The following is a 26,562-nucleotide window of genomic DNA, read 5'->3' as shown; positions in this document are numbered from 1 at the left end:
CTATAAACCAAAATATTGTGTTCAACAGTATTATTAGTGTAAAAAGTAAAATTAAATTTTGCAGGTTGGAAGGGATGGCAAAAAGGGTAAAAAGGGCTTAACTAACTGTAACCCAACCTATCTATTGCCTCTAACCAGGGGGTGCATGGAGTGCCCTTTTGGCATATTTCCCTTGATTTAATACCCAAATGTTTGGTTTAGTTTGTTGAAACTCCCAAGGCTGCTCAAAAGTGATCAACTAGACAGACAGTCGGACAGCCATGTGCCATGGATGTAGGTACTAGTCGTTGGATACACAATATGCCCATAAGGTCACATGATTATATTTCCATCTACATGGCTCTTATTTAGAGAGGGTAAGTACATCACACAGATATGGGGTCTTGCTGTTCCAAGCCTTCAAACTCTGCAAATGCAGCACTATTATAGCATGCATGCTGTGAAAATTGTATGGCTACAGAATGTATTGTGCTCTGCACGAATCCTCTCACCTGGCAATGTTCATTATGCAATCTCTATGTGCCAACTACATGCAGCATGATTGTGAAAGAGTATAGGGTATACGTTTCCCCTCTGTGTTAATCACTGTGCAGGGCTAGCTTTCTATATGTCGCTTATTACATAGCAACATAGAATGTGACGGCAGATAAGAACCATTCGGCCCATCTAGTCTGCCCAATTTTCTAAATACTTTCATTAGTCCCTGGCCTTATCTTATAGTTAGGATAGCCTTATGCCTATCCCACGCATGCTTAAACTCCTTTACTGTGTTAACCTCTACCACTTCAGCTGGAAGGCTATTCCATGCATCCACTACCCTCTCAGTAAAGTAATACTTCCTGATATTACTTTTAAACCTTTGTCCCTCTAATTTAAGACTATGTCCTCTTGTTGTGGTAGTTTTTCTTCTTTTAAATATAGTCTCCTCCTTTACTGTGTTGATTCCCTTTATGTATTTAAATGTTTCTATCATATCCCCCCTGTCTCGTCTTTCCTCCAAGCTATACATGTTAAGATCCTTTAACCTTTCCTGGTAAATTATTCTTACCTTTTATGTCACAGAGTCAAACTGGACCATTCGGGAGCAAACCATCATTTAAACACTTGAATTTTAGAAGCTTGTCAGGATATTGGAAATCACAAATATCTTTTTAGTCTTATTTTGTGTTTTACTTATAAACATGCAGCTATAAAATAGCTGGCACATTGTTCTGTGGGATTGCTTTTGAGTTCTAAGGTAATACTTTTAGGCTTTTAGGAGCGTGCAGCTTTTAAAACCAGGAGATTTATAGCCTTTAAAAACACATTTGTGTATTAAATATGGTATTATTATTATTATTATTATTATTTGTAGTTATATAGCTCCAACTAATTCTGCAGCGCTTTACAATGAAAGGGGGGGGGGGGATTTTACAATACATGAGACAATTACACAGTGACACAGGAACAATAGATAGATGAGGACCCTGCTCAAACGAGCTTACAGTTTACAGGAGGTGGGGTACAAATACACAACAGGGCAGTAAGTGTGACAGCCATCAAACAAGGTGGAAAAGTAGCAGAACTAGAGGAGAGAGTGGAGTATGGCTCTTTAGGAGAGCGTAAGAGCCAGATATGGATTAGTATAGATAATTTACTCTGGGAGTATTGAGCCCACTTGTGCACAGGTTTATGTCCTTTATCTAGTACCAGTACCCCAATGTGTATTTATATTATATGTCTCTAGTCAAGTAGACAATATACCTTCTACATGCTAGTTTTATCTTATGCAAGTGGTTTTATGTGTTGTCATTACTATGTCCCTCATCTAGTAGATACTATATTTTTTAGGTTTTAGAATTTTTGCCCAGGCTTTTCTGTTAAGTTGAATGTGTTTTTGTTTTAGGGGCAGCAGAGAAAAGCTCAAAACATGGAGCCGAGGACCGGACCCAAAACATTATCATGGCCATGAAGGACCGCATGAAAATCAGGGAGAGGAACAAGCCAGAAATCTTTGAGGTGATCAGAGATGTCTTCAGTGTGGGCAAAGTGGCACATGCTCAGCAGATGAAAACTGTGAAGCAGAGTGTTCTGGATGGTACATCAAAATGGTCTGCCAAGATTACAATCACTGGTATGTAACACATTCACTCCTCATTGTAACCTCTGCATACTTGGACATTTGCATTAGTGTTGATGGGAGCAAGGAGTCTTTTTACTTGTGTGCATTTCTCTTTGATACGAATATTCCCAAACGGTGAACATATCAGAACCTAAACCAGCCATTGATTAATATAACCCCATTCCTACTGATTTTGCCCCATATATAGTAAATGTACATAGATGCTACCTCTCTGCACCTGCCCATTCTGCTATAAAATGATTCCTCACTTCTAAAACCGTCCAAACATGGGGTTCAGAGGCTTTAAATGACCTCTGTAGTTATTTTGTAAATGTGTTTTTCTAACAATGTAATGAAACATTCCTAGGACACACCACGTCTTCAGGTTCTTCAAAGCATCTTTTCTTTTTTACTTTATAGTGGAACTCTTAAAGCCACTCAGCAAATCACAGATTAGGTGCTAAATCCACATTATTATTGTTATTTATTAATGGCCAATATACATTTTGTTATAGATTTTGCATACTTGTTTTATTTTCCAACCTTTGTACTAGTGGAGTTTTTTTGGAATGAGGTCTACTATGCAGAAAGTTCAATCTGTGTCCATTTCTCTAGCCATAAAATCTTTTACCCTATATTTGGTTAAAGCTAAAACGGTTTGCTTTTTGACTCTTGGCTGAGTGTCAAATTATACTTCTTTACTATACAGGTCACTGACCTACACCAAATACATGGGTATATAAAAAAGTAATTTTAAAATTCAGATTTTTATTGCATTATCAAAAAGTGCCTCTATGCATGTGCATCCCGGTTACAAGTACAGAATTAATGGATTATTACTTTTACATTCTATCTTGGAACATGTCTACTCATTTTGGTGCTTGTTGTCCTTCACTGACCTGTCATAGCTGTCACTTGACACATTTCTAACTGTACCGCTGTTATAATATTCTTTAATTGAAGGGCAGGAGCCAATGTTGTCAGATGTTGTCCTATTATTCTTACTTTAGAAGGCTAAAGTTTGCATGCATCTCCAGCTATAATCTTGCTGCCAGACATCATATAATTTGCTGAATATGTTCTGTGCTTCTGCTCATAGTGCTGTGTGCCCAGGGACTACAGGCCAAAGACAAGACAGGATCCAGTGATCCATATGTCACCGTGCAAGTGGGAAAGACAAAGAAAAGGACAAAGACCATATATGGCAACTTGAACCCAGTGTGGGAAGAGAAATTTCACTTGTAAGTTACATTCCTCTATTCTTCCTCTTCCATTTCTATCAATGTGTTGATACAAAAAAAAACTTATTACCTACCTACAGTACATAACCTTTATTAGTGCTTGGAATGTTGTTTTATGATTGGAAGTGGTGGTGGTAACATAATAGATCTAAGTTGATAAGCCATTAAATACATTTGGGGAAATTCAGCAGCTATACCCCATTCACAAGAAGATTTCATTGTAGAAGGCATGGATCAGGGTACATCGCTCAGCTGTGCATGTTGTCACAGTTCATCGTTCCAACATCCCAAGTGACACTGAGCATCACTCTTGCATCAATATTGATGCACAGCAACACCATGTTGATGCTGTGCATCATTTATCGATTACGACGTGTTACATTCCACATTTCTTGCCTCTTGAACCACCCTAGAGCTTGCGTAATTTTTCAATGCCAAAACACAATCCTTTCATCTGGCACCATCGGCCATGCATTTTATGGTGTCATAAATGTGATGCTGTCCATCAGCGTTCCACTAATAGGGATATAACTTACGGGTTTACTCTGGTTCCTCAACCTGTTGTGGTTCCTGTATACCCAAGAGTGTGTTCCTTGTTTGATTGGTTTATTTCGTTTCTGACTCTGGCTTTTTTGAATATATTTTATATCTGTAAATCTGTACTCCGCTTGTCCCTTGCTATTTTAGCGATTGGTACTCCTTTTGACTTCAAAATATACAAAGTTATTATCTGTCTGCTTGCAGACATTCTGCCGATTAGCACTTTGTGCCAGCCTGCCCATTCTAAGGACTGATATGTTCTTCAGTTCTGTCTCTACCTAGGTTTACGGTAGCTAGGTTTAGGCTAGCCTTGACAGCATAGACCTTATTTATTTATTTTATTTTGTTTCAAGGATAATTTTTATTGTGAATGCAGAGTACACAATATTCAATAAGCATAAAATTGACAGTGAGTTTTAAGAAATAACTTATAGTTTATAAGAAGATTTTAACTATGGGTTTATGGAATAGTGATGGGCACAACATTTGCTCTTAGTTAATAAATCTATTCTATAGTGCTGTTCTAATCATTTTAGCATATCATAACTGTGTGTTAGGTGTTTCAGTTCTCTTTTAAATTGTTTTAACAGTGCCTTTAAAATGACAATCACGATATAATGGGTGACAAACTGGGGGGAATTTGTTTTTATAAAAATAGTCATCCCTATGCAGGATATTACAATCGGCCACACTTTGGTCACCTCCACATTATTTGTCATTTGCTAAAATAATTGTTTTGGTTCTCCTGTAAAGAGCTGCTATAGTTTGCTTTGTGTGTGAATGTTGGAAACTGAATAGGAGATATTCTTCAGCCATTCTGATCAGATATCACTCATCGTACCTCAAACTGTAGTCCTTGCCACCATTTATTTGATGTATTCACTTTTCTTTCAAATAAAATGTGTTCCTCTTTTCTGCACGAGTGCTGCATTTTTGTGGGAAAATGCAGCATGAATCTAGCAAATCTGGAAGAAGCTGATAGGAAAAGCCCTGGCATGATCTTTGATCCATTATTTTGTACTATTCTCAAGTAGTGCATTTGAGTTAACTTGTTACTGTGGTTGAGCAGTTAGATCAGGGGTTCTAATCCTTTTCTAAGCTCTTATTTTAGAGTTAGTGTAAATGCATTTTATCTGCATTTATCCCCGATGCATACCATTTATCACTTCAATCCATATCCATTTTAATGTACAATATGTTCTAACTTGAAAACCAACAGAAAATAGAATGTTATAATATGCAAAATTAGCATATTTAATGGGACTTAAATATGCCAATCAGGGCCACGATTAATGTTGGGTAAAAAGAGGCAGCTGCCTAGGAATCTAGAACTCTGCACCAGGGCCCACAGGAGCTCCTTATTGTGTCCTCTTGGTAACTGCAGTTACTTAAACATATGTTAATAGGCCAACAATTGAGTTACAGATAAGAGCAAGAGAACCCAACTACTTCTGCTTTCTGTCACAGCTCCTACAGCATATGTGCTGTATTTGCTGGTATTCCTCTGGCAAGTATGTCTTAAAAGGTGTAGCGTGAGTTAACTGGGATAAATACTGTACAGTGAAGAAAATATATAATGTGGTGTATTCTGATTTGTATATATTATAACCTTGTTATCTATAATACGGGATGAAGGGGAATCAATATTTGGTTTATATGTTATGAACCAATTAATATTGATAAGGAAGAACAGCTGTTAGAACAAATTAGAAAAGATGCACATCGGGGTAACACTTTAATTATTTGAGATTTGAATTACCCGTATATAAATTGGGATAGAGCGACTAGTAGTTCAGCTTGGGGAATTCAGGTTTTTGTCAAACATTTAAGTAAGGGAGTACTTGAGAAATAGTTATCGCAATATGATGTGTTTTGAAATGAACTCAAAAAAGCAGATACACATGGGGTATATGACAACCCAGTCAGTTCAAGCCGTGTATTGTTTTTACATAATATGTGATTTTATTAAATATAACTTGAGGGACCTGCCTGACAACCCAGGTAGAAAGTCCAGAGAATTTTATTTGCCAGCCATTATACTTGACCCTGTAATTTATCAAAACCCCATAACAACCTGTACATGAGGGATAATGATTTACTATGAGTGTTTTAAAACAAAACTTATAATGATGATATCATCTGTGAAAGTGTAGTGTTTTTTTTGTAAAAATTGCAAAAAAAATGAAATATGACCCCTAACGTTGGCCAGGGTTTGTGTTTATGTAATTACTAAAAGAGACTTGACATACCCCATTTTGAATACCCTGGGTTGTCTAATTTTGCGAATGGTATGCTATAATCTCGGTAATTTCCTGGGCTGCCATATGGCCTCCAAGGCAACATAGGCCCAGCAAACTAATCTGGCAAATTTCAATGTGTAAAAACTGAAAAGGGGAAACCCCTAAGTTTACAAAAACTCATAGGCCCTGTAGATTGGCGATACTGTTGTACTTGTGAGACATCGCTGAATACATCGCTAACAGTATTATGAAATTCAGTGAAAATGCCATACAGAATATTAATTATTCTTAAATGAACACTATAGACACCTAAATTACTTTAGCTAAATAAAGCAGTTTTAGTGTATAGATCATTCCCCTGCAATTTCACTGCTCAATTCACTGTCATTTAGGAGTTAATTCACTTTGTTTCTGTTTATGCAGCCCTAGCCACACCTGCCCTGGCTATGATTGACAGAGCCTGCATGAAAAAAAAACTGGTTTCACTTTCAAACAAATGTAATTTACCTTAAATAATTGTATCTCAATCTCTAAATTGAACTTTAATCACATACAGGAGGCTCTTGCAGGGTCTAGCAAGCTATTAACATAGCAGGGGATACGAAAATCTTAATTACGTAAACAGAACTTGCAATAAAGAAAGCCTAAATAGGGCTCTCTTTACAGGAAGTGTTTATGGAAGGCTGTGCAAGTCACATGCAGGGAGGTGTGACTAGGGTTCATAAACAAAGGGATTTAACTCCTAAATGGCAGAGGATTGAGCAATGAGGCTGCAGGGGCATGTTCTATACACCAAAACTGCTTCATTAAACTAAAGTTGTTCAGGTGACTATAGTGTCCCTTTAATTTCGCAAACGTTTTATTCATATTAAATTGTTAAGTTTCATATACAAATAATTGTTTTAAAATGAAAACCCTGTTTCTACTGAACAAAAGGATTTATACTAAGTGTGGGTACAATTACCGGTAATATGAAATGGGTAAATTTTGGTTGAATTAACATATAGTAAAATTCCAGGTTTTGTTTTGGTCAGAACTTGTACAATTGCCTCTGTCCTTAAGGGGTTAATAAGGTATAAACGGACAGACCTGTTCTGTGATATAGGTAAATTGTAATGTGGTATATTCTATAATATGGTAAAAACCAGTAGTGCTGTTTTTATAATATTTATACGTGATATACCAGATCCCTTTCAACCTGTTCCGATTGTCTTGAACAATGCATTTCACCCCACTCCATTTCTGAAATAACTGGCATTATGCATTGTGATTAGCTGTAATCGCTCTTTGTGTTTATTTCACACATGCTATTTGTGGAATTATTACGTGCTAATGATTCATCGCGCAGTTGTAGAAATGCGCTAAAAATGGACATGCTGGAAATTTAGACACTGAAAACCGGCATAATACCATGAGACAAAAAGAATGTCACGCAATCTGACATAATGCCATTCAGCTGTAGTGTCAGGCATTGCTGTGTAATACCACCCTACGGAAACTGTCACGCATCCTGGTATAATGTCACCCCCTACAGAAACTGTCACACATCCTGGTATAATGCCCCCCCCTACAGAAACTAACACACATCCTGGTATAATGTCCCCCTACAGAAATGGTCACGCATCCTGGTATAATGCCCCCCTACAGAAACCATGTCACACACCCTGGTATAATGTCCCCCTACAGAACAATGTCACACTTCCTGGTATAATGCCCCCCTACATAAACTGTCACACATCCTGGTATAATGTACCCCTACAGAAACTGTCGCGCATCCTGGTATAATGTCCCCCAACAGAAACCATGTCACACTTCCTTGTATAATGCCCCCCTACATAAACTGTCACGCATCCTGGTATAATGTCCCCCAACAGAAACCATGTCACACATCCTGGTATATTGACATACTATGGTAACTGTAGAATACAGTCATCCTGGTATAATGACATTCCAAGGTAACTATACCATACAGTCATCCTGGTATAATGACATTATATAGTAAGTGTTTCATACATAATCCCTCACTGCGGGACTCTCATTGGGTCAAAAATTTCAGAAAACAAATTCGCTTAACCATACCTATCCTGCTTTTTTGCTTGTTCTGTCTCATTTGTATTTTTTCAGTTTCAATTTACCCCCAAAACTTTGCTGTTCAATTTAAAAATATATATATATATAAAGTGCTTCAGAGTTGTAGTGCTTCAGGTGTCTTACGGGAATTTTACTTGTTTGAGAGAGCACGTCAGTGGCAGTCCGCATTATGTTTCACAAACACTACAGCTTTGCCAAAGCTGTGTAGCTACGGACGGAAAAGAGCTGACCAGCTGTACCACTTTGTATCCTGAAATTGGTCAAAAAGGTTTATTTTAATGCATTACGTACTCCTCCATATAACATACTTTATGTAGTGCCATTGCAGAAAGGGGTACATTTTAGTACACAAAACTAAACTTCCCCCTCCCCCTAATTAATAATCATGAAAATGTTAACTTTTTTGTGCCAAAAGCATGAGCATGGATTTCAGAGCTTCAAAGCCTTCACTGCTGACTTACGTATATACTACAGTTATACAGCAGTACTTTATAAACCGTAGGAAAAGAAAAATGGCAAATATAAAGTTCGTTTTTAATATGCTAGCTTGTAAAGAGTCAAATTATTACCACGCCTATCAGTGAATTACATCTATGCTGGTCAGAAAGATGTACTGGATTTTTTTATTACTTCTTTATTTTTTGCTGTGCAAGAAGTAACCAGTATGCTTGCAGTCCTACGACGGCAGTTACAGGCAATTGAATATAAACATAGTTAAACATTTGCATGGCATTCGTGAACTAGGCACAGTTTTTTAGTATTTATATTGCAAGCTGAATACAAGCTAGAAGGTTACGTCTAATGTGGTATGTCACGTTAGGAGACATTAAGCCTATGGTTAGTCTTGTATGCGTAAGAGTAGACATTCAAACATGTATGAGTGCACTTAGCTTAGGGGATAAGGTCGCTTAGTTGTACAGGATTAACTGTGAAATCCTATGTAACAGGAACGTAGTGTGGGTACGCAGTCTAGCTATGGTATTCATTATACTCAAGTGAGTAAACATTACAGTCTAATTACATTAAGGTGAGACAATAGGTTAATCCCCTTAGGGGGGTCCCGGCTATCTAGGTGCAATTTCCCTCCACCAGCATATGAACGTTGTCAGCCTATGCCTTTCAGTGGCAGCGTAAATAAACATGCCAGTTTTAACTAAATAAAACATTAGTGCTTGCACTGGATGCTGACATAGTTAAGGATAATGCAAAATGGCCATTGTAAGTTTTCGCTAAGAGTGCGTGTGCACCCGTGAAGCCCTAACTATAGGCGAGCAGGGACCCCAGACAGCTTGGGTAGCAGATTAGAAGCAATATTTCTACAGAAAAAAAAGAAACAGAAAAAACATAAGTTAGTCAGGTAAAACTTAATAACTACAAATATGAAAGTGTCTGGGCTGGGGTACGACCAACATCTGGAGGTTCTGTCTATCCTCATCCTATGCTCCTCTGAGGGAGGCCATAGCCTTGCTGCAGCTTCAATATAATCAAGTTAAGTGTCCCTTTCGGAGGTCGTCGCCACAAACTACCGGTGCACCGGAGTGGGGTGCGTGGCTGCTGCATTTGCCCCTTTAATGCTGCAGAATAAGTTTGCCTTGCGTGGAGGAGTGGGTGCTGGGTGTGCCCGATTATCACCCTGAGACTCCGTGCCTGGATCCGCTGCTCTCTCTCGCGGAAGGGATCCTGGTGAGTATTAGTAGCTAGTGCGGCAGGGGGTGCATTTCGCTGCTTGTTCCGATCTGGTTGTTTGCTGAATGTGTGGCAGTTTTGCGGCTCTTCACATCTGTGCTTTAGAACATGTATTCCCCTCGTGCTATTTCCTGTAAGCGGGTGTTGTTTGCCTCTGCAGCGCCATCTCGCTGCTTTCGGCGGTTGGAGGGCAATGTGGCTATTTTCAGGCACCTTGGAAGCCCCTGCCTTGGCTCGGGGTGAGTCCCAGTTGAGTGCCGCCCGTTGTCGGAGGGACATGTGCCTCCTGCTTCGCTGCCATCTTGGGGCCTGCTTCCCCGCCGTGGCAGTAGATGTCTGCCTAGGGGGCGTAATCCGCTGTGGAGGTGAGTGTGTTTGCCTTTGCACTGGGGCGGATTGCCTCCTGTCCTCTAACTTCTGCCAGAAATCATTAAGAATTTTGTCGAGCCTGTAACTCAGGTCACTCAGCTTTGCTCTGGAGTTAGGATGCCACGTGTCTGCCGCCATGCTTAAAGACGCGCTTTCTACATTACACGTGGGGTGCTTCTTCTGCCGCCTGTTAGATGTACTGAATTTTATACACATCACTGCAGTCACTATTAATATTATTACCAGAAGGCAAATTATGTACAAGAATAAAAATGTATAATGCCCCTGCAAATCAAGGTGTACAAAAATGTGTTTATATTATGTATGCTTTGTTTATTGGTTGCTAAATGTCACTTGTTTCAGTGGGTGTAGTGCGCTCTTGTCATATACATTATTAGTTTTACTATTTATTTCACCGCTGGCATTAATACATTATGGAGAAACAAAAGGTGGAAAAGCGCTAAGTTGAGGGAAGGGAAGGCAGCACACCTAAACTGGTAAGTCTTTCCTAAAAACCCCAAAAGAACAAACAATAATACAGAGCAATAGGGTGCGCCAGGGGCTTGGGGATCAAAGTGTTACTCAATAAGACAAATGAAAAACAGATAATACACTGTCAATAAGATGATATAAAAACGTATATACTTAAAAAGGACAAGCAAAAAGTCCAGGATGAAATATAAGTGTCAGAGAGTCTATAAAAGTTTGCCTGTATCGTCAGGTAAATATGCCTTCCAGGTAATTGAAGTCCAGGGACATAAAAGAGAAAAAGAGTACAAATGGGGGGGCGTGGCTAAGCGATTGAACTGCATGGCAGCACGGTCTCAGAACTCCGAGACACATCAAGATTTACACACTCTACCCGCAGTATTGCCGGACCGAGACGACAGTAGAGGCAGGCGGTAGACCCACACTACAACATGGGTTAAGACCCGACAAACCCCGATTGCTCCTAAGGCAGGCACAACAGGCCAGCGGGCCCAAAATGGCCGACTACCCTGAGGCCTACTCAGACCTGTCTGAAGAACTGTCCCTGGAGGACGATGAAGATAAAATGCCGACTAGACCGGCACCAGCCACAAAACCAGTCAGCCCAGACAAAGAACCGGTAACAACAGCGGTGCTGAAAAGCCTGCTGGCGGACCTATAAAGCAATATTCTGGCAGTCATGGCGAACCTGCGTGCAGACCTCCAGGGCCTGACAGGCCGGATCGGAGCCGTGGAAACCACCACAGGGGAGCATAAACTACAAATTGTCTCCATGCAGCAAACGATCCTGGGGCTCCAGAAACGCAGCGTACGATACCAGATTTGCGATGCTGGAAGAGACGCGGCGCAAAAACCATTTAAAAATTAGAGGTGTCCCGGAGGCTATACCCACAGAGGAACTACCAAACATGCTGAGGCGCCTCATGGTTGCATTGTTTTCCCCACGACAGACCAAATCCATCTCCCGCATACCAAAAGCACCAAAAGCCCCAGCAGCAGCCCCGAGGGATCTAATAGTCCGTTTCCGCAATGGAAGGGACAAAGCGGCAATGCTCATGGCCCTCAAAGACTGGGACCCTTACAATGTTGAAGGAATGCAACTCACCTTTTATCCAGACCTCTCGGGAGGCACCCTGGCATGGTGGAGATCCCTCAAACCGTTCACCACCCTCCTTAGGCAGAAGAGCATCCAGTACCAATGGCGGCTGTCACGAACCCTATTAATCCTACACGGAGAATCCCGGCACACAGTCCGCGACATCACTGAAGCACAGACCCTATGACACACATTTGGAATTCCACTGGACTCACTGCCGCCAGACAGACCTCAGAGGCCCGTACCTGCACCCCAACGCTGGGACCCGGCGAAAGTGACGGCATTCGTCCCGCGGAAACCTCCACCGGCCGGAGCCGCAACGGTCACCACTTTAACTCTTGATTATGTTATGGTGTACCCAACACCCACAGTTACCCTAAGCCACCATTAGTTTTACATTTGTGGTTTTCCTTGTTCTTGCAAACACTAGGCTTCACTCTAGACACAGCAATGTACGCACACTACAGTAGAGCGGCACTAACACCCCTTCCATACCCGACTGAACAGCATCAATGACTGATACAAGCAGCCCCTTAGCCGGGCGTCAAACCCCTGGCCCTAGCAAAAGTCATAGCTTTACTAGTAAACACTTGCAGTATAGACCTCGTAGACTAGCAACGAGAACTTACCATATCCTACACGTGAACCCACATCTGTGGCTATGTAGCAAGAGTTTAGTTAACTGGGCATTACCCCCACCCACAGTATTCACAGCTGTTGTCATAATTTTCTAATACTGTCGCATAACACTAGTGGCATACCTGACCCAGCAGTCACACAATCTGATCGATGCTATGTCACATATGCCCTCTTTGACCAAATTATATCTAACTTACTCTTCTAAAAATGTGCAGAATTATTGTTTGCCACGCTGAAAATGTATATCAATGGTTTGCCCTGGACTGCCGTTTGTTATTAATCGCACAGCAAAAAGAAAGAATATAATTTTTTTTTTAAAAAAAGAGTACCAATAGTGCAATATGTATAAAATATAAGAAAAACTCAAATAAAAGGAAATCCGAACTGACCTACTCACATGCGGTAGAGCTAAAACCAACTCTAGTGTGAAGTGCTTGCAGTGGATTTATTCCCCCACTTCAGGGATATGGTGGAAGGTATTGGCCGGTACGTTTCTTGTCGGCAGGTAATATGTGGAAATAAAAGCAAGGGGAGCAAGACAAGTGCTCTCTGTATAAAATGTATAAAACCAGGAGTAAGAATAAATGAATAATACTCACATTTATCTGAGCATATAACCCGCTCAGTATAATCAGCGTGGGTGGTGTAATCCCCACCAGGGATACTTTGTGAGGTCCTCACTGGAAAGATAAAAGACAGGATGCCAGGTAAAAAAAGAGAAAAAAGGTACATGGTACTAATAGCAGTAGTAAAGGGGCGGAGCCAAGCAACCGACCTGAATGGCCGCACGCCAAGCGAGCTCCGCAGCAAACGTGCAATTTGGGCCAGATAACACAAATCCAGCCCATCGAAACCGGCACCAACCGACCCGCAGGCGACCGCCGAAGATATGGGCCGCAAAAACAAAAAGCCCAAGCACGACAATCGGCGGCTAAACCAAAGTATCGGTGACATGTGGAAGCAGGCGCTTAGTGCTCAAGGCGCAAACATGGGCGCCTACAAGGACTACGGCTCGGATATCTCTGATGACTTCACCACAGAGGCGGAGATGGAGCAACCACAAGCGGAACTACCACCCCGCAAGTTACCCCCGAAACCACACTCCTCGCCGGTAACAGTCACGGTCATGAAAGACCTTTTAGCGGAACTCCGCCTAACAATACAAGCTGACATGGCTCGAGTGTGCAAGGACCTACAGGGCCTGACGGGCCGCCTGGGCACACTGGAGGCAGACTCCTACTGCACCAAACGACAAACGCAACACCTGCAACAAACGGTCCAGGAGATCAAAATGCAGCATTGCACCTACGAGCATCGCATCGCAACATTAGAGGACCGGAGTCGCAGTCGGAACATTAAAATCCGAGGCATGGGAGAGGAGATACCGGAGATGGAGCTCCCACACACATTGCGGAGATTACTACAGACACGCTTGCCTCACAAGCAAGCCAGACAGGTACCCATTGACAACCCGCACCGCCTACCACGAGCACCCAAGGCCCCTATAACAGCCCAATGAGACCTTCTGGTTTGTTTCCAAAATCAAGGGGACAAGATGGCGGTAATGCAGGCTGCGCGGAACCAATCGCCATATTCATTTGAAAATATGCAGCTTTCTTTTTACACCGACCTGTCGGGGTCCACACTGGCATGGAGACGCACTCTCCAACCTTTTACAGCCCTCCTACGCCAACATAAAATTACCTACCATTGAAGAGGTTCACACATGCTGCTTATCCAGCACGGGAATGTGGCCTCTACCCTCCGGGACTTACAGGAGGCAAACGAACTGCTGCCGACACTGGGACTCCCCCCCCCCCCCCCCCATCGCTCATCCTCCCTCAGAGACTAGAACCACGATGGCACATGGCTCCACTTGAAACCCCGCAACGGCGGCCCCTTTTGTCCCTAGAAGAGCTGACACAGCAACTACTGAGGCAGCCAAAACTTGAGGCCACCCGGTATTCTTTGGCAGCAATATTCCCTGCATCCACTGAACTTATGAACCAAATAGAATGCATTAATGTTGACACATTATTACTGTCGAAGTTTTCTTGCAACTTTCTCCTTTTTAAAAAAAAAATTTTTTATGAACCCACGATAGTACTTACCACCAAAGGCACACTATAGCCATCTATGTATAGCCCCCTTGCACCCCTCCCCGCCCCCCCAGGGTTACAGGGGGATATCTAAACCGCAGCTCACGGGGGCCCCAAATAACCTACTATAGTCGGCACCACATAGACGGACCACAAGAGCCACTAGTTTACCATACAGCTATACAGCGGAATCCACACTACAAAAAAAGAAAAGGCTCCACGGAACAAAAAACGACTACAACACAACACGGCACAACTCCCACCAGTGCAGAAAATGTGAAGTTCTTTATAATGCCATTGCGAAAGATGATGACCAACCTATGCGTGCTGTTGTGGCACTTGAAAATTACCTGTAACTACCTCTGCACAGAAGAATAAAGAATTTAAATTAAAAAAAATAAAATAGTGGTAGTAAAAATTACCAAAAACCTTTATTTGAACAATAAATAACCTCAAGCAAATATAATCCAATCCTAATGGCTGTCTGGTTGCTCTTGTGTTTTTGTTTGTTTTTATAGTGATTGGTATAAATAATGTTATTAATAAAGGCGTGTTGCTCCAGGGAGTGATCTTATTGTCGTTTTGAGAATTATTTTTTTATGTGAAAAGGGAAAATACTTGAGAGTACGTTTTGGTTCACTGGCTCCGTGAAATATTTCTTGTAATGTTCTGGAGTGATTGCTGACTGCCTGCTTTAGTAAAATTAAACCTGTATTACACGACACAACCACACTATGCTGGGAGCTGTGTAGCTAATTGGAAAGTGCCACATAAAATGCAGGATCCCAAACGTAGTGCATTAAATTCTTTTTTTTTTTTTGATCAATGAATACATTGCAGTATAAGCAGTGTATGTTTTTTATTTATTTTTTCCCTTTGATTTGGAGCTTGATTGTTGTCGTAAATCTTGACAGCCCCTGTCATCGTTCCTTACTGAGCTGGTAATTTTTTAACTCATTTTCGTAATGGCATGTCTGATTCACTATTGCATTTCTTCTCTGTAATAAACATGTGAAATTCTTTGATGTGTCTTTTGTTCTACATAATATGTCAACTGTTTAAACACTGAAAGTAAGCCACTAGTGTTTAGATTTTAGAACAATGGTATCTTGCCACAAATGCTTTTTTATAAAGCTGTATTCTGTATTTATACAGTGAGTGCCATAACTCCTCCGATCGGATAAAGGTACGGGTCTGGGATGAAGACGATGACATCAAGTCACGAGTGAAACAGCGGCTAAAGCGAGAATCTGATGATTTCCTTGGACAAACTATAATTGAAGTTCGTACTCTGAGTGGCGAGATGGATGTCTGGTACAACCTAGGTGAGATTCTGTCTTCATGCAAGAGATGAATTCTAAACTTCTGTCTAGGAGGTATCCTATTGTTTTTCCTGGAGTGCTGGAGACTTGTTGGAGAGGTCATGTAGTGATTGGTACCATGCTTCACATTTGGTGGCATTGCCCAGTTCAGTTCCCTTTTGATAATTTCCATGGTAATAAAGAACATTCTATTCATACCAACTGCAATAATGTTATATTTCACAGGCTTTCAAATACCTAAATATAAATGTTGCCCATCTAACACTTACTAAACTAAGCATCAGGTTATTCCTAGTCAGTGGACATTGGATTACAAAGGGAGAAGATGTTTTACTTTTTTATTTTTTTTTACTAACCTGCACATGCTTTTGCTTAAGTATGGAAACTTAAGAGGGGTCTAGGGGAACAAAACTTGTGTGGACTGGCTGATAATGAAATTAGTTAAGGTAAAGCTGACTTTTGCACTATGCAAATGCTCTGGCTACTTCAGTCTCTCTAACACAGTGACATGTTCCCTTTCTTCTACACTCACTAGTTATACCTTTTCTCTGTCCCAGACTGTATAACGAGCTTCTGGCTGCTAGTAAACTGTTGAGCAGAGTAGTGGGCAAGTAAGTGCTAGGGAACAGTCCTTAGAAAGAGTGGAGCGAGCGCATCATTAGACGCATCTGTGCCAAGCTCAGGGTGCTGTCTGCATAGTATGCCCTTAGTTGGCCATCCTGCATGATTAGCAGGCAGTCTGACAAGCATTCATGTAAGGCTGACCTTCTAATTCTTCGGGCAAATACCCCCCCCTTTTTGGGCATGTTCTTCCCTTTGAGCGGTTCTGGATATGTGATGCACGTCAGTGGCACACCCTTTTACCCCACCCACCGACATCCTGCGTCACCGAACATTGCTGTTAGAGAGTATGGATTTAATGATGAAAGATGAAAGCGAGAGATTAGCATGGGGTATGTGTTTTCTTATAGCTATATATCACTTTGAATTTCACTAATGCTCTATAGCCTTTCTTTCCATGTAGTTGTAGATTATCTGCCTTTGGATTAAATATAGGGCTGTCAATGAGTTAACTACTAAATGCGTTATTGAGCAAAAATCCTAGGAAAGGTGATCTATTCTTGCAAGCATTTTAATCATGGATTGAGTGACTATTAAAGACTGTAAGTAGTATTCAGAACATGACAATGAGGCATTAATGCAGAGGTATTGTGTGCTTGTTGTCACCCAGAATCCTCTCTGTCTGTATATGTCACACACACTGAAAGCTACATAACAATGAGCTCTGCATTATTGTAACAAACTCTTAGGTGATGTGTTGATTTAGGAATCAATTTTCATTTCTTTCATTATATCAGGACATTGTTTAAGCAATGCATTAAATAGATGAAGTAGTACATAGCGCCAACTTTTACATCAGGATCACAAATAATTGTCAAAACTTTTTTTTCACTTAATTATTATTATTTTTTCGTTCATTTTTTAAACTGTACACTGACTTTTTTTCCTTCAAAGATCACATCCTTCACTTAATGTTCTTGATGTACGTCTTCCTCTTCTCCACTGATTTACGTTTTCCATCTTTGCCATCATTACGTATTTTATCTGTACTGTTCTTCCTAACCCACCAACTTCCACTCTTTCATCATTTATCTCTTCTGTGTCCCCATCTTTCTCGTTTATCCTGTCCTCTGCTTTTTCTCCCCTTTTTTGCTGATTTTCTTCCCTCTAATCTAGGTTCCTAAAATCTGCTCCCCTCCACTTTCTTTGTAATTATCATTTTAAGCAATAAGCCTTTCCTATTTCAGAGAAGCGGACGGATAAATCTGCTGTGTCTGGGGCTATCCGCTTGCAAATTAATGTAGAGATTAAAGGTGAAGAGAAGGTGGCACCATATCACATTCAGTATACTTGTCTTCACGAGGTGAGTGCTCATGGTCCTTAAAAAGCTTCACCTCTAGTTTAAGAATCCCTCAAAAATTGTTCCTGAGCAGATTCCCAAATGATTAAATGCCTTCTGGATTTACAAGTCCCCATGGCACCATTTGGTCTTTGTATTGCATTTAGATTTTTTACAAATGTATCCACAAACCCAGAGTTGCTCCAAACTGAATGAGTATATTAGTGCGATTCCCTGAATTGCATTTAGTAAATACCCAAATGGAAATTTCAGGTGAAATTCAGGTAGGCTGATTTGGAGGTTAGGTAATATGTGTGTTTTACGTGAGTCACACAGACAATGTGTGTGGAGGCCCATAAATACATACAACTTTCTTGACTGGGTTTGTATGCCCAATATTTTCCCAATAAACGTTTTCAGCTATGCAAAAATCTAGGCTGTCCATGATTACTCTTTGTCTTATAAATGGGGGCTTGTACACTAGTGTGCTTAACGTGTAAACATTTGGTATAATATGTATAATGTTGTCCATATCACTCTCTCAGATTTTAAGTTTTTTTTAGCTTGATTAGTTTTAAAAATATTTTTTCCATTCTATTTGTTATCAAAATCTGATTGTTTTTATTTTGTTGCCTTTTTTAAAGTTTGTACCTCTTATTTTAGAACTTGGTACATTATTATGTGGAACGTTATTACTCATGCTTTGCTCTCCTGGCATATTGACGTCTTGGTCTCTAGCACATCACATTCTTTTATTACTCCGAATTCTTTAGAAGTGAGCCTTTTTACTTGCGGCTGAATTAGATTAATTCTAATGTCCTAAGCTTGAGCTGCCAATTACATGAAAATTACAGCAGCGTTTCCTCTAAATTACCATGACTGTTCCAGACCTTTCCCTGACTCAAGACAAGTTTCAATTATAATAAAACTCATTATTAAGACGCCTTCTGAGTAAGCCCCCTTGTAGTCAAACATTGTTTTATCTCCATTCAGTTATTGTTAATGCAGTGGCCATTTATGTGTCCATTAGAGCAATTAATAATACTCTTGAAAGAGAATTGAAGACTAATGCAGCAATACATTCTGAATTCTTCTCACTCACTAATCCTGCTCTGCTGCATTTTTAGCAATCTATCCTGAGGGATGCTTTGGCAACTAAGATTAAATTTAAAGCGGAGGCTGAGTTATGGAGCCTCTTCCTGATGGGGGGGGGGGGGGGGGGGGGGGTTGGCAGTCAGCTTCTCTATCTGTGCTTAAGGATCTTGGATGGTAAGTATTTTTTTATTTTATATTTGGAGAGAACACTTAGACCAAATTGTGCATTTGCTGTACAAAGGTCACACACAAACCTTAGAAAAAACTGAAATAGACAACACAGAACTCTTGTTCCGGGCTGATTGATTGACAACTTAGGGGCTATCTGAGTCCTGCAGTAAATTTTACAAATTGCCGCAGTGTGCTCTCTGCTCAATCAGTTGTCATGGAGCTTAGAGAGGACCTTTGCTTGCTTACTTTCTTAACACTAGTGTAATGTATACCCAGTTTTAAGAGTTTGTTTCTACTTATGACATGTTTGTTGTTGTCCAGCATATAATAATTTATTACATGGCCAACTCAATTTTTTTTTTTTTTTTAGGTATACAGTATAGCAAGTGTGAATATCCCATGTTTCTTTTTTTTCTCATTCTGTAGAACCTCTTCCATCATCTCACAGACATTCAAGGAAATGGTGTGGTAAGAATACCTGAAGCTAAAGGGGACGACGCATGGAAAGTTTACTTTGATGAAACCGCCCAGGAAATAGTGGATGAGTTTGCAATGCGTTATGGGATAGAGTCTATTTACCAAGCCATGACGTGAGTACCAACCACTTTAAGGCTCTTTAGTCATAGCACGTTCTGATTAGTGTCGTTACAGTTTAACCCCTTAAGGACCAAACTTCTGGAATAAAAGGGAATCATGACATGTCACACATGTCATGAGTCCTTAAGGGGTTAAAGACTAGTCATTAATGTGTATCTTTCCTATAGGTATTTTGGTTATTTGAGTTTTACCCATATCACAGACCACGTTTTTTATTTTCTAATCGCACTTCAGCAACATTTCAAAACGGTTTGAGGATAGCTGAGGAGAGGATTATAGCGAATACAACATTATCATTTTTACAAGAATTTCTGTATTTTTGTAAATTAAAAAATGTAAGTCTTCTAATGATTTGCCAAGCTCAGCCCATTAGCTAATTTTAAATTAAATATCGGTAAGTTTCTAATAGCGTAAATTTTAATTCAGTTCGTTTCCTTGAACGATCCCTATAAAGGGCTGAATTATACAAATTGATTACATGTCATTTATGGCATGGGTTTTCCTGAAAATCTCTGGGTTTTTTTTTTTTTTTTTGCTTTATTATGGTTCGTTATGAAGGTCATGTAGCCCTTCTGGAATCTTGCCTGTTTAGTAGACAGGAAAATGTTCTTCAAAGATTGACTAGTGAGGGAGCATCATAGCAGACTGCTTGGCCTATGGTTAAAATAATCCTGTCTTTGCTACCGGATCCTTTGAGTGCATGCCAAAAACTACTCAAGCTCATTTAATGGAGCTCTGTAAAGTGGTGTTGAACTCTGTAAAATGATGTAAATTAGTGATGTATTTGGCCTTGTTCCCGGACCATGCAGTGTTCAGGTGTCTAAGATCACACAGTGTATGTATTGGCTGTGTCATATTGGCATCATCTCGGGCAGTTTATTTCCATCACTACTGGCATTTGCCTATTTATTGTGTAGTACTAAATATTGCAGATACTGTGCAGAAACAAATAGTTAACTGGGAAATTAATAAATAATTCAAATTTCTAAAATAAGTTTTTTGAGACAGGCGACCGTACTTTCTTTTCGTTTCCACCATTAACCTTGTTTTTGCATCAGGTTGTTTTTACAGCGTCTGACACAAAGCATTTCTTTCAGGAACAATTGCTTATTTTGCTGTGAACTGTTATGTTTGTTTTTGTTTTTAATTAGTCTGTTACATCACGAAGATGTGATGCACTCTTTAATGCTTTTTTAGTAATTATGTGTTTCCGTTAGACAAAGACGGTGAAATTGTTTTGTTCCATTAGCCACAGTAAATGTCCAATTTCTCTACCTGATTCACTCCGTAAAGAAGATTCTATTTTTATACAGACATACCGTTCAACATTCTCTTCCTCGGTGCTAGAACCTGCAATGGCTGTAAAATCTCACCAAACCATCTGCTGTAAAATCATATGGATTCTCTCTAAATGAAATATGTTCCGAAAGTATGTAGGACCTCTTTTAATGTTCTTGTTTAAATGTCGGGACTACTTGAAGCCATGAGCTTTTCTTCAGAAGGCTTATTGGCTTTCCATGTTGTCTAACTTGATTGAAGCCTTGTTGAATTGTGAGATCAGAGACTGACAACTTTCTCTTTACATAGAAGCAGATTTCTTTTTGCATGTAAGTAGGAATACTGACCTACTAATATCTCGTGTTTGGGCTGGAACTTTCATTAAATTACAGCACAGTATTTCAAGGTTTTTTTTTTTTGTTTTTGTTTTTTTTAAACACTGGAAATTAATTAACGTTAACTGACTTGAGCCTTCTAAAAGAAGAAATAAAAGAAGAAATAAAATATGAAACCGCATTCAGCTGAATTAGATATTTTTCTATGCTAAAAGCAAAATATGACAGAATTTTTTATACTGCCCAAAATGTTTATTGCGTCAAATAAGTTGTGGTGGGAGTCACCGAACAGACATGCTTTGTGTGACTGTTTTCACAAATGCATATGAATACCGAGTCCTATAGTGTTTAGATGTTAGATGTTATTCACTTAAGTCACACATGGCAACACTTTAATCCACACAATGAGAATATTACCTTTGAAATGTCTGTTTTCACTCTTACTTGTAAAGTAATTTGCTAAAATCGGAAGTTGGCTAAAAAAGTAATGGCTTAATCCCAGGGTGTGGAAACCTGCCTCTACACACCTGTTATATTCACTTTGTTTCCTATCTTGTTCTGGACCCTTTTTATTTCCTGGTCATCCCAGCCTCTCCCCTCCATACCTGTCCACCTCTCAATGTCCTGTTAATATTGTACTGAATATATGCACAGGATTGCTAGTACATCTGGTAACAAACTTTTATGTTGATCTGTAGTGCCATACAGGCCAATAAATGTAAAAAAAATGGCTGCCCTTTATCTTGAGTTTCTCACATCAAGATGTTAGCAGGAGAATACAGTAACAAAAAGCATTTTTTTTGGGTGTTAGAAATCTCTAAAATATCTGATTACTGACACCTGTTTCATTGTACACCAATCCAGACCAATTATCGCAATTATGTTCCTTTTCATTTTCTAATCATCTCTTCCTGACCTCTGTGTTTGTGTCATTTTGTTTTCTATTGTCCTGTCAGATATTCTGACACTTCTCTTTAGTTTACCATTCTTTGGCTTTTCACAAATAACAGTTTAACCTATTCCAATCAGTCTGGCATTTCATTCTATGGGGTAACCTGCAGGGAAATGACTGATCACAGCTCCAGTTTAACTCAGGGTGTTGGCGTGTTCCCTACGTGCAGTAATGTTTAAAGTGCATTTTGTTAGCAATGTACGTGTGTTTTTAATGAGACCCGAGATTGAGACATTAAATGTTCTGAAAGTCAGGACTGGCCTTGTCATCAGCAGGGAACTCTAGGAAGAGAGCCAGCCTAAAAACTGTTTGTTATGTAAAAACACAACTCTAATTTAACGATCAACACCTTTTTGAATACTGTGTGAATGTACCCTGTGATGATATTTTTACCACTGGTTAAGACTTCTGTTGTAACTTTGTACTGACCCCAAATTACTGTATCCTGTGTCCTCTTCCTCCAAACTGTACATTATGTCTTTACTCTATACTGTATGCTGTGCCCAGTGCCCTGTTATTTATGTACACTGTGCCTGTAATTTGTACCATATGCATGTACACTTTGCTTTAGTAAATATGCATGTTCTCCATGCCCCTTATTCTGTACCATATACATGTCCGCAGTGCTTTGTGTCTGCAGTATCTACATGTCCGCAGTGCTTTGTGTCTGCACCATATACATGTTCACAGTGCTTTGTGTCTGTACCATAAACGTGTCCGCAGTGCTTTGTGTCTGTACCATAAACGTGTCTGCAGTGCTTTGTGTCTGTACCATATACATGTCCGCAGTGCTTTGTGTCTGCACCATATACGTGTCCGCAGTGCTTTGTGTCTGTACCATATACATGTCCGCAGTGCTTTGTGTCTGCACCATATACATGTACACAGTGCTTTGTGTCTGTACCATAAACGTGTCTGCAGTGCTTTGTGTCTGTACCATATACATGTCCGCAGTGCTTTGTGTCTGCACCATATACATGTCCGCAGTGCTTTGTGTCTGCACCATATACATGTCTGCAGTGCTTTGTGTCTGCAATATCTACATGTGCGCAGTGTTTTATGTCTGTACCATATACACGTCCACAGTGTTTTGTGTCTGTACCATATACATGTTCGCAGTGCTTTGTGTCTGTACCGTATACATGTCTACAGTGCTTTATGTCTGCACCATGAAATTGTCCGCAGGTTTTGTCTGTACCTTGTATTATTACATTTTTATGCAGTGCTCTGTGCCTGTATTCTGTAATGTGCACGGTACTTTCTACCTGTTCTCTGTAACATGCAGTTTATTCTTGGCTTGTTCTCTATACTAATTATAAATACACAGTGCTCTAAACCTGTACCATATATACTTGTAGTCCGTTCAATATGCCTGTATTCTGCATGGTGTGAACACGTCCAGTATATGTACCTATTTCAAAAATAATAAAACTTATCAGTTTAAGTTTCAGACGGCACCGTTGTGTGTTTACTATGTCTTGCTTTCTTTATTCTATCGCAGACATTTTGCTTGCCTGTCATCAAAATACATGTGCCCCGGTGTACCTGCAGTCATGAGCACTTTACTGGCTAATATTAATGCCTACTACGCACATACCACGGCATCCACCAACGTGTCTGCATCTGACCGCTTTGCTGCCTCAAACTTTGGGGTAAGTGTCAGCGGCTCACAGATAATGTTATATTAATCACTTCTGCTCCCTCGCTGGAACACAATAAAACCTTCCTTCGTAATACCTGTCTCTTTATCTTCACAGAAAGAACGATTTGTAAAACTCTTGGACCAGCTGCACAATTCCCTGCGCATTGATCTCTCCATGTATCGGGTGAGCAGGAGCTCAAGGCTCTGTAGACATTTTATCTCTTCTTTTATGAATTGTTTCCTATCCACACAATTACTTTCTGAAACCATAAACCATCTTACCATTACTGTAATAACCACACTGCAGGCTGTATCAAAGCATAAACCATCTTACCATTACTGTAATAACCACACTGCAGGCTGTATCAAAGCATAAACCATAAACCCATATGTCTATGTAGACAAATAGCTAAAAATCTAGTACACTTGCTGCTCCCCTCTGTTAGACGCACCCACATTCAATAACAAATGCTGGGCAGGAGGGTTAGAAATGGAGAGAAGGATAGATGTACTACACTTTGCTGATCTCTAAAATCTCTGCAAAAGGATTTACTGAAACAATGCCCACTGCTTCGTTTAGATTTGACTGTTCCTTCATCATGTACCTTTTAAGTTTAAAGCACCTGCCATTACCGTGGTGGAATCTGGCTTCTAGTTTGCTGTGAGCCTTCTGTGGCTGCTTTGCATGTTTTGGGGGGCAGTGAATAATTCCTGCTATCAGCTATGCTTTTGCATCTGTCTGTTCAGATCGTATCACTGTGGAATTGTCAGCGTGTGTTTATCATCCGTCCACGTCCAGTAAACTTGTGACTGGTAGAAAGAACAGAAATAAGATGTCTTCATTTTCATATTCTCTTGGCATTCGGTAGCACACAACCTGTCTCTGATTCACACTATACTACTGAGAATACATGCTCTTTTCTTCCCCTGGCCTGGACGAAGCTATTCATTCTTTATAATGCTGCTCCCTGTGCTGATGCAGTCACAGTTAGTAGTTCTTAAATAAGTAAGCATTTGCCATCTGTTTACATAGTTTATCCAAAAGAATAGGAAAGTGCATTGCCTGGGGTTGTTTATTCCAGTGCTGTCACGGGGGTGTTAATCAGGTTATATAAATGGTAATATAAAATCCTCGCTCCAAATCTGGTAGTCATTATTTCAGGGGTTTTCTGGCTAAGTTTTAATGTTTCCTAAATCCACTTTTTTAAGCTTGCTCATTTGACTGGCATGGCCTCTGATTTTGGATTTAAAAATTTGCGGATAAATCATTTATTTTCCCGAAATCTCCTTACCAGTCATCTCGGAAACTCACAGGTTTGGTTATATTTATCAGGGCCTCCCAGCATAAAAATCTGTAACATATGAGGACTTTTAGAATTCTTCATACTGCCAATTATTGTGCCTGTGTAGGAACACTGTGATACATGGTAGCAAACATCGAGTAAAGTATAGACCAGGGGTAGGCAACCTACGGCACTAGTGCCATGCACGGCACTCGAGGTGTCTTTGCACGGCACTCAAGGCTGCTAGAGCCAAATATGCTCTGGTCTATCAGGAGTCCCAGTAAAACTTCAGATATCTGCTAATACAAAGAGGTGGTGAAGGACAATCCTCAATTTATGCATTGCAGCACGTAGAGGAAGTGATCTCAGATCTGTAGTAGAGCAGCCTGCAGCTGCTGTTGCAGCTCCTGTCTTTGACCTGTACCTGGCCAGCCTGGTCCCCACTGGAACCCAGGGAAGTCACCAATACTGCTAGATATACACAGAAATGCAGAATAACCCTCCCCTCATACAAATAATACGAACAGCCCACAAACAAACATACACACAATCCGCCCAAACGTAGCCTGCTAACAATCCACATACATGCACACAAACCCACATGCAGCCTCTCACATGCTATACACCAAACAGCCCCCACACATACACACACTACCAAACACACAATGTGACATATCCATCCACACACAATTCCACAAGCAGCCCCCATACACAGCCCACATTCATAAGTATCATACACGATAGCATAAACTAATAATGAACATATACAATATAATAGCTCCTATACGCACAAATACAACAATACAAAGCAATCACAGTAAAAATAACAAAAGCAGAATATGGCAGCATACACACCTCAATTTAAAAAAATAGGACCGGCACGCTACGGGACATCACACTCCTATATCGGCACAGTGCTGCTAAAAGGTTGCCTACCCCTGGTATAGACTGTTTAATAGACCTTGTTTTTTGTCTATATTGTAGATCTGTATTCAATTCTGTTTGTCTATTGCATGGGTAGGCAACCTTTGGCACTGTAGATGTTGTGTACCACATCTCCAATAATGCTCTTACAGCCATAATGGTGATAAAGCATCAGGGTAGATGTTGTCCACAACATCTAGAGCGCCCAAAATTGTGTACCCCTTCTCATTCAGCCACCTGGATACTGAACATTTTACTGTTTAAATATTCATGTTCTAAACTCTGCATTAAACACGTAAGGCTTTTTATTCTGTTTGATCAGTTCTGAATGAAGCGAATATCATTACTTCTTTCAATGTTAGCTTTGTGCCTAGAAAAAGAATTTGTGAGAAAAAAACAAAACATTTTAGCCAATCCCAACGCACCCAATCCTGCATCATGTCTGACTTGCTAGAATGCTTGAATTTCTGAG

General features: G+C 40.2%; 1 protein-coding gene across 8 annotated transcripts in view; it reads left to right on the top strand.

Moving 5' to 3' along the window:
• The window catches only part of UNC13B (unc-13 homolog B), a 463,085-nt gene that overhangs the window by 339,167 nt on the left and 97,356 nt on the right, over positions 1-26,562 (top strand). For all 8 annotated transcript variants that reach the window (XM_063453773.1, XM_063453772.1, XM_063453770.1 and 5 more), the window contains 7 exons: positions 1,886-2,113; positions 3,201-3,342; positions 15,747-15,916; positions 17,722-17,837; positions 19,506-19,669; positions 23,743-23,893; positions 23,999-24,067. In XM_063453773.1, the coding sequence (XP_063309843.1) occupies positions 1,886-2,113; positions 3,201-3,342; positions 15,747-15,916; positions 17,722-17,837; positions 19,506-19,669; positions 23,743-23,893; positions 23,999-24,067 (1,040 nt within the window). The remainder of the gene's footprint in view (positions 1-1,885; positions 2,114-3,200; positions 3,343-15,746; positions 15,917-17,721; positions 17,838-19,505; positions 19,670-23,742; positions 23,894-23,998; positions 24,068-26,562) is intronic.

This window comes from Pelobates fuscus, chromosome 5, assembly GCF_036172605.1.
Source record: "Pelobates fuscus isolate aPelFus1 chromosome 5, aPelFus1.pri, whole genome shotgun sequence".
NCBI lineage: Eukaryota > Metazoa > Chordata > Amphibia > Anura > Pelobatidae > Pelobates > Pelobates fuscus.
Note: the sequence above shows the minus strand (reverse complement) of the source record. Positions and strands in the feature narration are given on the sequence as shown.